The 12,673-nt window shown below is 38.1% G+C and overlaps 1 protein-coding gene across 5 annotated transcripts in view; it reads right to left on the bottom strand.

Annotated features, from left to right (window-relative positions):
- The window catches only part of MYLK (myosin light chain kinase), a 219,919-nt gene that overhangs the window by 13,324 nt on the left and 193,922 nt on the right, over positions 1–12,673 (bottom strand). For all 5 annotated transcript variants that reach the window (XM_054210264.1, XM_054210267.1, XM_054210266.1 and 2 more), the window contains 2 exons: positions 7,678–7,895; positions 1,964–2,087 (listed from right to left, as the gene is read on the bottom strand). In XM_054210264.1, coding sequence (XP_054066239.1) covers positions 1,964–2,087; positions 7,678–7,895 — 342 coding nt within the window. The remainder of the gene's footprint in view (positions 1–1,963; positions 2,088–7,677; positions 7,896–12,673) is intronic.

The raw sequence follows: 12,673 nt of genomic DNA, 5'->3' as shown, positions 1-12,673 counted from the left end.
TTATTGTGGCAATAGCTGTGCATCAAAAAAGGAAGATTTTTGTTGTGTTTGCGTAATGTAATTTTCCCCTCAGAAGGAGTTAAATGAGCTTAAAGACATCTTAGCAAACAAGTAATTTCATAATATATTTCACAAGGCATATCGGGTCATCCGAATCAAGTGTAACACCACCCCAATCCCATCAGCTGAACATTACAGCATGCAAATATCTTGCTTCTGGTGGCACAGAGAAACTGGGTAGAAGCAGTTCTGCCACTGCCGGCAGACTGGTCTTTGGCAAGACATTTCACCTTTTTTCCATCTCTTTCACCTGCTTCCTTTGCCTTGTCTACTTAGACGATGACGGTGTTCTCCAGCACATACCGTATTGGAGCAGCACCCCTGGTTGGGTGCCTTTGCAGCACACACAACTGCCGTCACCGATTTTTGCCTCGGTTGTCTGACATGTCACTGCTTACACTGCAAACACACAAAACCTCACATATACTTTGATAACAAATGACAGCAAAAGACGTTAACCCCCCCAAAATGTGCGTGTCACGCTGTGGTTAACGTTTTGTTCCTTAACGCATGAGAGGCCTCTAGGGGGCAATGCAGCATTGATGGAACTGTTGGGTTTTCCATTGCCTGTAGAGGCAGTCTGGGATCTCCATACCGCTCTTCAGTGCTCTGTAACTCAGGAGGCCTCAAAAGCTAGAGAAATAAATGAGTTTGTCATCCGAGTACTGCATGTGTGGTCTACATTATTTGAACTACAGGATGATCCAAATGAGCTTTCAAGATCTAGAAAGAAATGCTGGAAATGAATGGAAAATAAAGGTCCTTTAAATAAACTGGCAGAGCAAAGTGACCTTGAAGAGTGTAGCACACTTCACGTAAGAAACGGAAGATAACAGAAATATTCAATCTTTGCTGGGAGTAAGAGAGTTGATGTAGTAGCTTTTGCACAGGACAAGAAAGAAAATGGTGTTGCTTAGATTGTAAATGAGAAGAATAAGAGAACAAGGACAGGCTGACAAGGCAAGCAGAATTACAGGGAGACTGAGTAAAGAGGAGGCCTACAACTGTGCATTGCCAGGTGTCAAGGAAGAGTGCAGCCAGGGAGGAGAGGGCTCTTAAAAAAGGAAGTAAGGTATTGAGAGAAGCCTTTTAAAAGAATGAAGCAAAGCAGATCTGCCATTTACTTACTATTGAAACTGGAGCGAGGGAGAAAGAACCATGCTCCAAACTGAACTTCTCTTTTCGTTTGTTTATATGGCATCAAAAGTGTAAAGTCACAGTTGGAAGATCACTTGCTGTTCTAGGCATGGAGATCCTATTTCCATATACGTTTCTCTAGACCCACTGAAGTTCATAATTGCGTGTTATCAAATCACATATAAAGATCAAATCAAATACCAAAATACGTAACCGAGAGCTGAAGCCAAACATCCTCTAAAATATTTCCATGAGCTCGATCCATGCTGCTTATAAAATGTATTTATTCAGTGGTTTGTGCTTAATAATACATTAAAGTTCACTGTGAACAGATATGGTCATGCTGGGATACAATCTGAATAAGAAGGCCTCAAAATTTCACAAAACATTTCTTTCTTGTGAATAAAAGAATGGAAATTTCAATTATTAGTGCATGCCCAAACATATCTCTTTAATATCTGGGAAGGAAAAATAGTTTAAAGTTAATAATAAAATACTGTCACATTGTCTTTTTAAATGAGATGAAGCGTTGCTGGTTTATGATGTAAGATGTACAGCACTAAATGGCTGAATTTCCACAATTGCTAGTTCTGCAGTTTACCAGTTACAGCCTTCAGAGAACAGAGAATTTTTATTAAACACGCTGGAGCTGCTAATCAGAATACAAAAGGGCTGAAAATTGGAGAAAAATTCAGAAGTTTCCTATGAAAATTTCATATGTTCAACAACTGTCAGGATTTGTGTTACGAATAGCAAAGGTACTCACAAAATGTAGCAGATAACTCCTATGCTCCACATATCTGTTTCGTATCCAATAGGTTCATAGTTTATAACTTCTGGAGCCACAAACTCAGGTGTCCCAAAGAGAACCTTCAGAGAACCTGCATTTTCTGTGAAGAATGAAAGAGAAAACCATTAACTGTTACATGCAAGTTTCCAAAAACAATTATTCTGCAGTAACAGGAAAACCAGTTTTGTTAAAGATCCTTATCAGAAAAAAAATTGGCTGAATGGCTATTTTCTTAGCTGATACATGTATAGCAATAAAGAATTATTAAGCATCCTCAAGCACACAGCACTGTACAAGGCACATAATAAGAAGGTTCCTATTGCAAGGAGTTTCCACAAGACCAAGTCTAAGAAAGAGGAGAACTTTTAGTGTTCAATTCAGACCTGGATGTCCTGAAGTACTAAAGTGTTTGAGCCTCCATCACTTCAGCAGCTGCACAAGAGGACTTCAGGATTCCAGTGTTAGAAAGAAGTCGAAGTTTTCACAAATTATCAAAGATTTATCAAGGATTGATTTATCTGCTCAAGGATTCTACTGTAAAGAGGAACAGTACCAACAAAATGATAACAATAAGAAATGACTATTTTAATCCAACACAATTCTTGTAGTTTAAACAGGAAAGAAAATTGATACACCGTTGCATGTCTCTGAAATTTGAAGTGGCACAGGTTGGTGATGAAACAAGAAAAGAAGCCGATGACGTGCACCTGGCAGATCACAGCCTTGTCAGTAAAACTCAGCTTCAGGCTGCTTTCAAAACCAAGCTTGCCTCCAAGCATACCTGTGGAGCTCCAAAGTGGTGAAGGGGGACCACAAATGCTTAGTCATCAGCTGCCACCCTAAACTTCTATTCAGCTGGCTTGTGGCACAGGTGTCCTACATTTGTCTCTGCTTAAACACGCTGTGGGTGCTTTTAAAATGATCTGTGATGAAGCTGCTGCTAGCAATATGAACTGAAAGAATCGGGTTGTGGGATGCATGAACTCGCTCTTCATCTTTCCTGTGCTGACCCACCAGTATCGCTCTACGGGAAAATACAGTGATGAAGGTAGAATAACAGCCTGTTCAGAACCCAGTATTGCCTGTTTACACTGCCAGTGTGCAACTATGCTTTTTTTTTTTATGTCCAACTTTTAGTCATAGTGTGAAACATGACACAAATAATTTCGATAGATAGAAATTATTAGGCAGATTGCAATGGGCTCACTTTCACTGATGCTCATTCTAAAATGTTTGTGAAGAAGAGGAAAAGAATAAGCAAGGTCAGGAAGGAAGGAAACTAAGGAATAGATTAGGGACTTGGAAAAAAATCTCAATAAAATATTTGTATTATAAAAGTATAAAAATATAAGGAAATAAATTGTTTCTGACTTGAAACAGGCTTGGATTTAGGTTGAGAAACTCTCGTCCAAGTTACACATATGTCTGAGCAATCAGTATTTGCCCTAAGTGAGATTCATTGGATTACATCTATCTTTTGTGCAAGAGTAGCATCCAGTAGAATGACATAGTGAGGAACCATCCCTCTCCCAAAGAGATTACCATCTAAACAAAACAGATACAAACGGGAAGAGAAACAGATGTAAGAGATTCCAATCCTACTCCTGTTAAGGTACAGAGATTTGCAACTCTGTAATCAAGAGAAAAGCTTAAAAAACCTCAAACAGCAGCAGATCAAAGCTTTGAGAAGAGTACAAGCGAAGCTACTGGTCCACAACACTGAATCTTTACAGAGTATTTTTATACTTTATATTTTTATTTACCAGAATTTCCTCTACCAAGTTTTGCAACATAAATGCTGATCCCAATACTGACTCCAGACCTACAGTTACCTCCATTGAAAGGTGTTAAGCCATTTGATAAAATGTAATCGTACACCTAAGTAAGTACTCTTTTGAGGTATGCAAATCCCCAATTTACCAAATGAAAATTGAAGGATTTATGGGGTTAATAAGTTGCCTAATGATTGAACAGCATGCTTGACACAACTTCTAAGCACCACCACAGTAATTCACTCAGTCGTGCCACTTTCCCTTTTTAAATGCTGTGAAACCCTTTTTGCTCTGCTCAGTTATGGTGATAATAAATTAATTGCACTGAAAATTAGAAACCTCATTTTCACATGTTATCCCTGCTTTCAGAGACCCCTCCCTGCAAAGAGTACTCATTTCTATAGAGAGAAACAGACAGAAGAATGCCTGGGAGCAGCCCCAGGAAAGCACCTAGATCCCCTGCAAGTTCACCAATATCAAGACCTTCCTGCCAGATGTCTGACTAGCCTTTAAAAAGCACATTCAAAAGCTATTCCACAACATCCCTACATTCACATAACCAGAGGTTTTTTTACCCCAGAAAGTAGTATCCTTTTCCTAATATCCAATCTAAACTGACTTAGCCTAAACCAAGGGCAACGTCTTCTCCACAGTTCCAATGAGAAGTGAGAGATCACCCTTCCTTTTCCAAGCATGAACGGGAAGCCTATGATCCCATCTTCCCATGTGCCTTCTTTGTAAGGTCAACACCTACTTTATTTTTTCTAACAGTCCTTATGAAAAATTACTGAAATTTGTCACAAAGAACCTATTTTATAAAAGCTTCATCATGATCATCCAAATCTCAGGCTCAGATTTCCACATCCAAGTTTGGAGGCTTTTCTGGGCACTGTGTAAACTACCACAAGCCACTGTGTATGCAAAAGGCTGGTGTATGAAATGTGCTGCCCATAGGTCAGAGAAATGTTTTTTTGAAAACATGGCACTTGAGTGCAAGCATACAGTGTGAAACAACTGATACAGCATTTTCTGTGTATAAAAGATTAAAAAAAAAAGAGAAGAATAAGACCTTTTCTATGCAATTATATGTCAAATCTTTACCCAGATGTTTACAAGCTTAGTACACAAGTAGGATCTGTGTTTGGATATCCCTTAGTTCAGACAGAAAGCTGACAAGCTAGCTGGGAACTGTTGCCGACACTGTGTATAATCAACTGATTTAAAAAAAAAATCTTTACAGTACTCAAAAACCATTCTCTTTTCTTCTCAAGAAGTTTATCTTAAACAATTTTCTACATGTGTTCCTCAGCACACCAAAAAAGGTCAGGAAAATATCCCACTGCAGCTTTGGTATTTCCTGACAGTATAAGAGAACTAATTAGCTGCAGAAGATGACTGCAGAAGGAGCTGACTCTAATTTCTTTAAAGCTGATCAAAACACTGAATTTAGAGGCATTAGTTTGCACTAGTTACAGAAAGCTAAAACTAAATCTCAGAAGTTGAAGTGCAAAATCAGCCACTGTTCCCTTCAGCGCATCCTTGGTTGAGTGGTTTCCGCTCAACTGGGGTCAGGTCCATAGTATGAGGGTTCCAATCCCACATCTACCAAAGCCAAAGTGAATTTGACACACCATTTCAAAATCACAAGGCTTGAAGGAACACAAGCGAAGGACAGTGCCCTCAACGCACCACATAAGACAACTGGCAACAAAAGGGCACTTCTTGAAAAGTGAAAACTGTTTTTAGCAATTTTTGTAAGTAAATGAAACAGTAAAATTTGTTTTCTACTCTTGGAAAACATCTCAACCCAAATGTTATAAATGTCTTCATGATTAACACAGTGCTTTTGCTTTATGGGCATGGAATGGGAGGGCACGCTCTCTTCCCAGGGAAATGCCACACGCAGTGAGTTACCCGGAAGGGCAGCTGGTGAAAGAAACAGCAAATACCTATAATGTACCTTTGCAAGAATCAGGAACATATTAAGCCAAATCAATGTACAGTATTGCAAAATTAAAATCAGTGTCCGTGCCCATAGCTCTCATCCTTCTACATCAAGAAAAGTTATATATAGGTTAGGGATTTACTAAATATGGCATGACTGTAGCAGCTCACAAGCTGGAGTCAGCCGTGCAATATACAGTGATGCCACAAGATTAAGAGAAAAATGGAAAAGCTGGTGGATGTGAACAGGCTACTGAAAATAGGATCTTCCTTTTGCTAAATGTAGGTTTAACTGTGGTTTGAAGTTTAAATAGTAGTTAAAGAAATTTCCATAAAAAGGCCATTCTGTGGTTACATTATATCTCCTGTTGATGAAATCACCCGCTTTAGCAGTAAGCATACAGTTTTCAGGCTGACAGCTGGAACGTCATGGGACGAAGCCTTTCACACACCTCTGATAACAAAAACTTCAGCACTGGAACTTAGTTAAGAGTTCATCTGTTTCTTCAACAAGAACAAAATACAGTTCATGCTCCCAGAAAACTATTGGTTTCATGCTGCTGAAAGAACATAAATGGCAGCGATCTCTCTTTCTTAATGAATGGAATAAATACCTTATCTCTGAGTTCACAGTGTCCATGTGACCGAGATTCATGTAATGCCCTTTTGGAGTCGAACATCATCTAAAAATCTGAAAAGCAGATTTCTTTTCCCCTATTCATCCAACATACCATTTTTCATTTGTTTTAGTAAAATTATAATCCTGGGTATGCAGTAGCCTGTTACTTAAGTGTCAAAAAAAGTAGGATGAGCAGCATGTGGGCAGATAACAAAAATCAGAAGCTTGTAATTCCAAACTTTACTCCTACAAAAATCATTGTTCTACTTTTTAATAAGTTTTAAATATAATTTTGTTTAAAGAGGGAAGGCAAAAGATTACAACTAAGAATCTAGCTGCGGGCCACTTTACATAGAGTAGCAATTGATATGAGTTGTCCCAATTGATTTAATGGCAGAAGAGCCACAAATCTCAGCTCACCCAGTGTAACAGGTTCATAAACTATTTTAGCTCCTTTTAATTCCTGGAATGATTTTTTTTCTCTTGTGAAAATACAAGATTAAAAAAGATCAGTGTGTGAGGTTGGTATTGTTCAACACTAACAAACACAACTGGAGGCTGCTTTTTAGAGCTGAATTAACCCTGAGCAATATGAAGACAAGAACCCTCCAAGGTCTTTGGCTTTCAAATTGCAGAGCACGTTGGAAAGCTTAGTCCAAAATGAATGATAGGAAGCAGCTAAAAACAGCTTAGGAAGAGGAGGAGGTTGTCAAATGGAACTTCCTCCCCTCCCAACCCCTTTGCATTACTTTTGAGTAGTGCTATTTTATTAATCATTTTAAGCATGACAGAAACACAGCTCTTTACAGAGTTCCCCCCATGTTTAACATGCATGACAATATGCTGCTGCTTAGGATAAGAAATGATAAAAGCTAACGGGGAAATGTAAATTGGATGTAATTACCGCTATTTGAAAGACTTCTAGAACAACACCTTAACTCCTGCTGTTACAAAAGTTTCAAGGATTTGTAGTATTCATGAAGGTCAAGGTTTTGTTCTATTTTTTACAGTTAGATAGTTAGTGGTTTATGGTTTCCTTTAGCAAATGTAAATATTTTTTAACATTACTACTACTATGTATTGTACCTGGTAATCTACAGGGCTACCCTAGCCATAGAAACAGACAGGTAGATTGTACACACGTCACTGCAAACTCCTCTTGAAGGGGAGGTGCCCTACTCTCACTCTTGAATGCCTTCTTTTTCCCTTCTCTTTTTTTTCCTAAAACCATAACTATTTATAGGAAAGGTGTATGTTTACTCTTTATACATGAAAGAATATAATAGTAAGTATGAATTACTGCTTGTCCTGCCCTTTTCCCCATGTCATATTGAAACAGGGAGAAAAGTCATTACCTAATCTTCTTGCAAGTCCAAAGTCAATGAGCTTGATACTTGTACCCGTCTTGTTGACACACATAATATTTTCTGGCTTCAAATCCAAGTGGACGATACCCTGCTTATGGATGTACTGAACTCCTTCTGAAATCTGCTTCATATATTTAATGCACTCTCTCTCTGTCAGTTCAAAGTCTTCATCAATGATTCGTTCAAAGAGTTCTCCTCCAGAAACCCTAGGAAAGACAGAATAAAATGCCTGCTGTAGCATTTTGATTTGAGGAGTAATCAAACTATTTACACAAATACAGATAGTTCAAGCTTGCAAAAGTCACTTCAGGACGCAATCTATATTTTGTAATGGCATTTTCCATAGCCACACGGATCACATAGGAAGAATCACCTCTTGTGTGTGGTATAAATCAATAGATTTTTTCCATTCTGAATCTCTTTCCCAGGTTAGGACTGTGAAACACTCGTACTTTTATCCCAGGTAGTAGGGATGTAGCTGGATTTACATTCTGCGCTCCATCACTACAAAAGTGCAGATAACAAAATTTAGAAATAAAGAAAACTAAAATACCTGGGATGAGTCCCAGGAAAAGAGGACAAAACTTCTAGTAGACTGGCAAAAATTTGGGAAGAAGAGAGATTGAGAGTGACAAAGAAAGGCTGAAGAAGGAAGAATTCAAATGACATGGTTAATTGGAATGCAAAGCTCAAAGGGTAAATTACTGACCCAAGTGAGCTCAGAGGGAATTTCCTCTTCAGCTGTGACAGGACAAGGATATAACCCACAGCTCTTTCAGCGCTGGTATTTTTAGCTGAACTATCATCACACGCCTTGTAGGTCAGTTCCATTTTTATGCTTACTGGAGATGTGAAATAATTCACCTTTCCAGAGTAGAATCTCCTGGATTGAACTGTTTGTGGAACTGAAGTGGGACATTTTTAACCTAGATTTAATAAAGCAAAATTTAAGTTGTGGTTTGGTTGGTTGTTGGTTGTGAGGGTTTTTTTATTAAATTCTGAGTAATCACTGATTTTCTGCTTACATCCAAAGATGGGAAGTACTTTTTTGCATGCAGCGAGTGAATGACCCATACAGAAAGGAGTAAATGGTGAAGAGAAGCTTTGCTCTTAGAAATCTGTTCTAAATTAAATGCTCCACGGTCTTTATATGGCTTAATATTTTGCAGCATTCATGCTTATTGCCAAATGTAATTGCACATTTCAGTTACAGAAAGAAAACACACAACTGAAAACCGGCCTTGCAGTGTTCGCAGGTTGTCAGATATACGATTATATCCCTCGTGTCCTAAACTGAAATTGAAACATCTGGAGTTCTGGACACATTTGTTGCTTTGGCTATAAGATTTCAGAATGTATATAATTAGAAATGCTACTGCAGTTTCCTACTAACATGAAAATAGTAAGAATAGAATACGCTTGACAAACTGGGATTGTAACACATTTGTAACATAAATCCAATAATATGGCTAAAGCTGTTGAATAAACAGCTCTGGTAAGTCGGGGACCTAGTATTTTGTTATTTCAGTAAGACATTAACCAGTGTGGAAATGTTTAGGAAAACATCTGCATGCAAAATGTTTATATCTGGAGCACTCTGCAATTCCAAATGATAACCGCCCTAATAATAAAAAATACCAGTTGTTTTTTGACTATTTAACACAGATAATGATGACTTATTTTTACTATAAAAGTGCCATACTTTTCAGATCCCTGAAATGAAAGATTTTCAGAAATCATTCCATTCTCTTAAGCACCACTTTTTAGCATATTATTTGGATGTTATATCTGCTATAATCATATAGCAGATTATTTGGACAACTACAGTTAATACATCTGCATGCTGTTTTTACTCTGGGACCGCTAGACAGTCTAGTAACATCATTAGATTAAACTGCAATTGCTTTTATAGAATGCATATTTTTGCATTTATTTCCTGAGACAAATCCAGTGTAACTTTTGCCAGGTTAGGAAGCTGAATTGAACCAATGCAGATCAGGTTCTACGTATACACAGAAAGTGAAGTCGGCTTTCTTCACACCGCCACAACTAGTTCAGAATCTAAATCTCTCTCATTTTTTTTCTGGATTCTCCTCTTTTCAGTCTTCTCCAGATGAGGTCACAGAGGAAAATATTCCTGTCTATAGAGTCACAAAATACACATTTAAAAAATATTTTATCATAAGGTTTTGGTCATGGAGGAACAATCAGAAGGATCTACCTTGGAGTTGCCCAGGCAAATACTCAACTTTTTTTTTAAGAATTTTAAGAAATTTTATTTCTCAATTTCTCAATTTTAAGAAATCTCACCTTGAAAAAAAGAGAAAACCTTAGTAACTTGTGCAGACTTTAATCACACCAAATGAATGGAGTTTACTGCTGAAATTTTGCTTTAAAAATCTTAATTTGCAATACAATAATCTTCTGATCTATGCTAAAATAAACTGACTATCTGAAGTACGTAAAAGCTTAAAGGCACTTAGCTCCCAGCGTTGAATGCCATTCACAACGTGCTACTATTTTTCAGATATTCTTTTTCCACTGAGATGACTACTGTGGAGCAGGTACATCGCTATATTTGAAAAGGAAATGCCTGAGATTTGCTCCAGCAAATGGTAGACAGGAGGGTTTCGAAGGAAGAACACGTCAAATTATTTGAACCCTTAGAGTGTTTGATTTGAAATCAATGACAAAAAATTCTGAATTTATTATAAATATGAAATCAAACCGTATTAAATAGTGGCACGACAAATACTAAAAGGAGAGAGGGTGAAGTTAAAAAAAGTTATAAGAAATATATGGGAATAAACTTTAAATGAAAAATTTAGGATGAATATCAGGAAGAACAACCCAAAGGTGCTCTTCATCAGTAGCTCCAATTTGAGTGGAGGGGTGTTGCTGAATTTCAGTCACTACTAAAATCGAGTTTATAAGGAGACTGATGGCAGGAGAACTCCATTTCTTTGAAATCCATGCTTTTAGACTCTGATCACAGCTCTGAGAACTGCTTGGATACTAAGAAGGTACTTTGAAGGTATTTCCCACAACTTCTTTGATAGGCAAAGAACTATTAGCTTCACAGCTAAAGCAGAAACGATCCATCAGTGGCTCTCTAACAATACAGCTGCAGTTGCTGACACAGCGGGACTGTGTCAGCTGGGTAATATGTGACAGTATAGAGGCTACCAAGTCATCTGACGTGAAGGTGTCACGCAAGCATCTCACAGACTGCTACCACCTGCCTGCGTGCTGCTTTAAGAACCCTACCTCCTGCAGCACTCGACACTATGGAAATGTCAGTGCGGGGGTTCAAAAGCCAGAAAAGTGGCCACCCCAAACTAAAATCACATCCTAATTAGACTGGTTAATAAAACTACTTTAAATTTGATTGCACTTTTCTACATTTTTAAAAAGTAAAACCCCTTTGTTGGCAGAGGGGAACTAATGGTGTGCGAAGCCATATGCTATTCAAAACTCTTTATACATTTCCTTGTTTTCCATTAGGTCTGCCAGCTCCCAATTCCAAGCTAAGTAGGGCTCCCTTCCCCTACCGTCACCAGCTTGCTCAACTGCTGAAGCTAAAAATAAAAGCACCTTCTTGCACATAAGTACCAAGGTTGTATAATGGAGATCCAGTCTCTGAAATATGCTAGTGCAATAGTAGTTTGCACATAATCTAGCCAAGTGCCAAGCAAGCAAAATAGACATATAGTCTCTCTTGCTTTTAACAATTTCTATCTTACTCAGCACTTCCAAACAGCAAAAAACCTGCCTCTCCTTCTTGAGCTGACAGCACATGAAGTAGATGCGGCAGCCGAATAGTGACTGATGTAACCTTTTGGGAAAAACATCAGCACAGATCAGGATTTCATTTTCTTTCCAGCCACTACTGCCACAAGTATGGGATTCACACTAAGCAGGTGTGTTTTGGATGACGCAAATGTTGGCCACATCGGGCATTCTTACTGTTTTTGAAGTCTGACCATTACTTTCCATCCCATGTTGCGCAGATTCTTTTCTTATAATGAATTCTGGTGCATGAATGTTCTCTGAATCTACTCTTCTCTGGAAGTAAATATCTACTATCTTCAAATACAAAGATACTTAAGACACAGCCCTGTGAGATGCTTTACAGCACTGCTTTTAGGGTGCTTCTCTGCTATATCCCACAGCGGTGTGGAGTCAGTAGCTCAAGGTGAACAGTTTCTGGGAGGTAAAAATAAGTGTCGCTGTCTTACTCAGCAAGAACAAGTCAGCAACATAGGCTGTGTTCAAATTCAGCTTTACTTAGTTGTATAGCTTTGGATGAAGAGTGCGATGTCTTTTAGGTAAAGGAGAAATCCCCTTGTACAACTGCTACACCTGGACCATTATGGAGAATCTGTATATTGACATTAGGGGCAGATAAATTCTTGTTCAGTTAGGTTTTTTTTGGGGGGAACAATCAGTGTAATCTTTCTGCATCTACTGATCTAGATTTAGAAAATTCACTGTGTTCACCTGTGGAGATTTTCCAGACAGCACTCCTTTATTATAAATAAATGTTTTGCAACCACAGTATTTATGTTGTTGCAGGAAAACCACATCAGGGTATTCCTTTAAGGTCTCTTAAAAATATACAACCTGGATATAGCACTTGATGAAAACTGAAGTGTTCCCAATACCTCTTGGGTGCTATAAATTTGCCTGGGTGAATTTTTCATGGAAATTCAACTGTTTTGTTAAAACGTATCTTAGATGTTTGCATTCTCAAGCATATCTTTCTCTCCTGCAATCTGTTGTGCACCAACATCCAATTGTCTGCAAGAGACAACTGATCAGTGTTTAAGTGAAATTTGACACAAGCTTCTTCAATACGTGGTTAGAACTGCCTAAAGAAAAAACATATTTTTTCTCCTCCTTAAACATGTTTTTGGTTCTAAATGAAAGTCCAAATTGCAGCTAGCTTTTTTTCTTTCCTGTCCCAAGTTGGCAATAAAAGAGT

This window comes from Rissa tridactyla, chromosome 7 (assembly GCF_028500815.1).
Source record: "Rissa tridactyla isolate bRisTri1 chromosome 7, bRisTri1.patW.cur.20221130, whole genome shotgun sequence".
In the NCBI taxonomy this organism is placed as follows: domain Eukaryota; kingdom Metazoa; phylum Chordata; class Aves; order Charadriiformes; family Laridae; genus Rissa; species Rissa tridactyla.
This window is presented reverse-complemented; position numbering and strand designations above follow the sequence as displayed.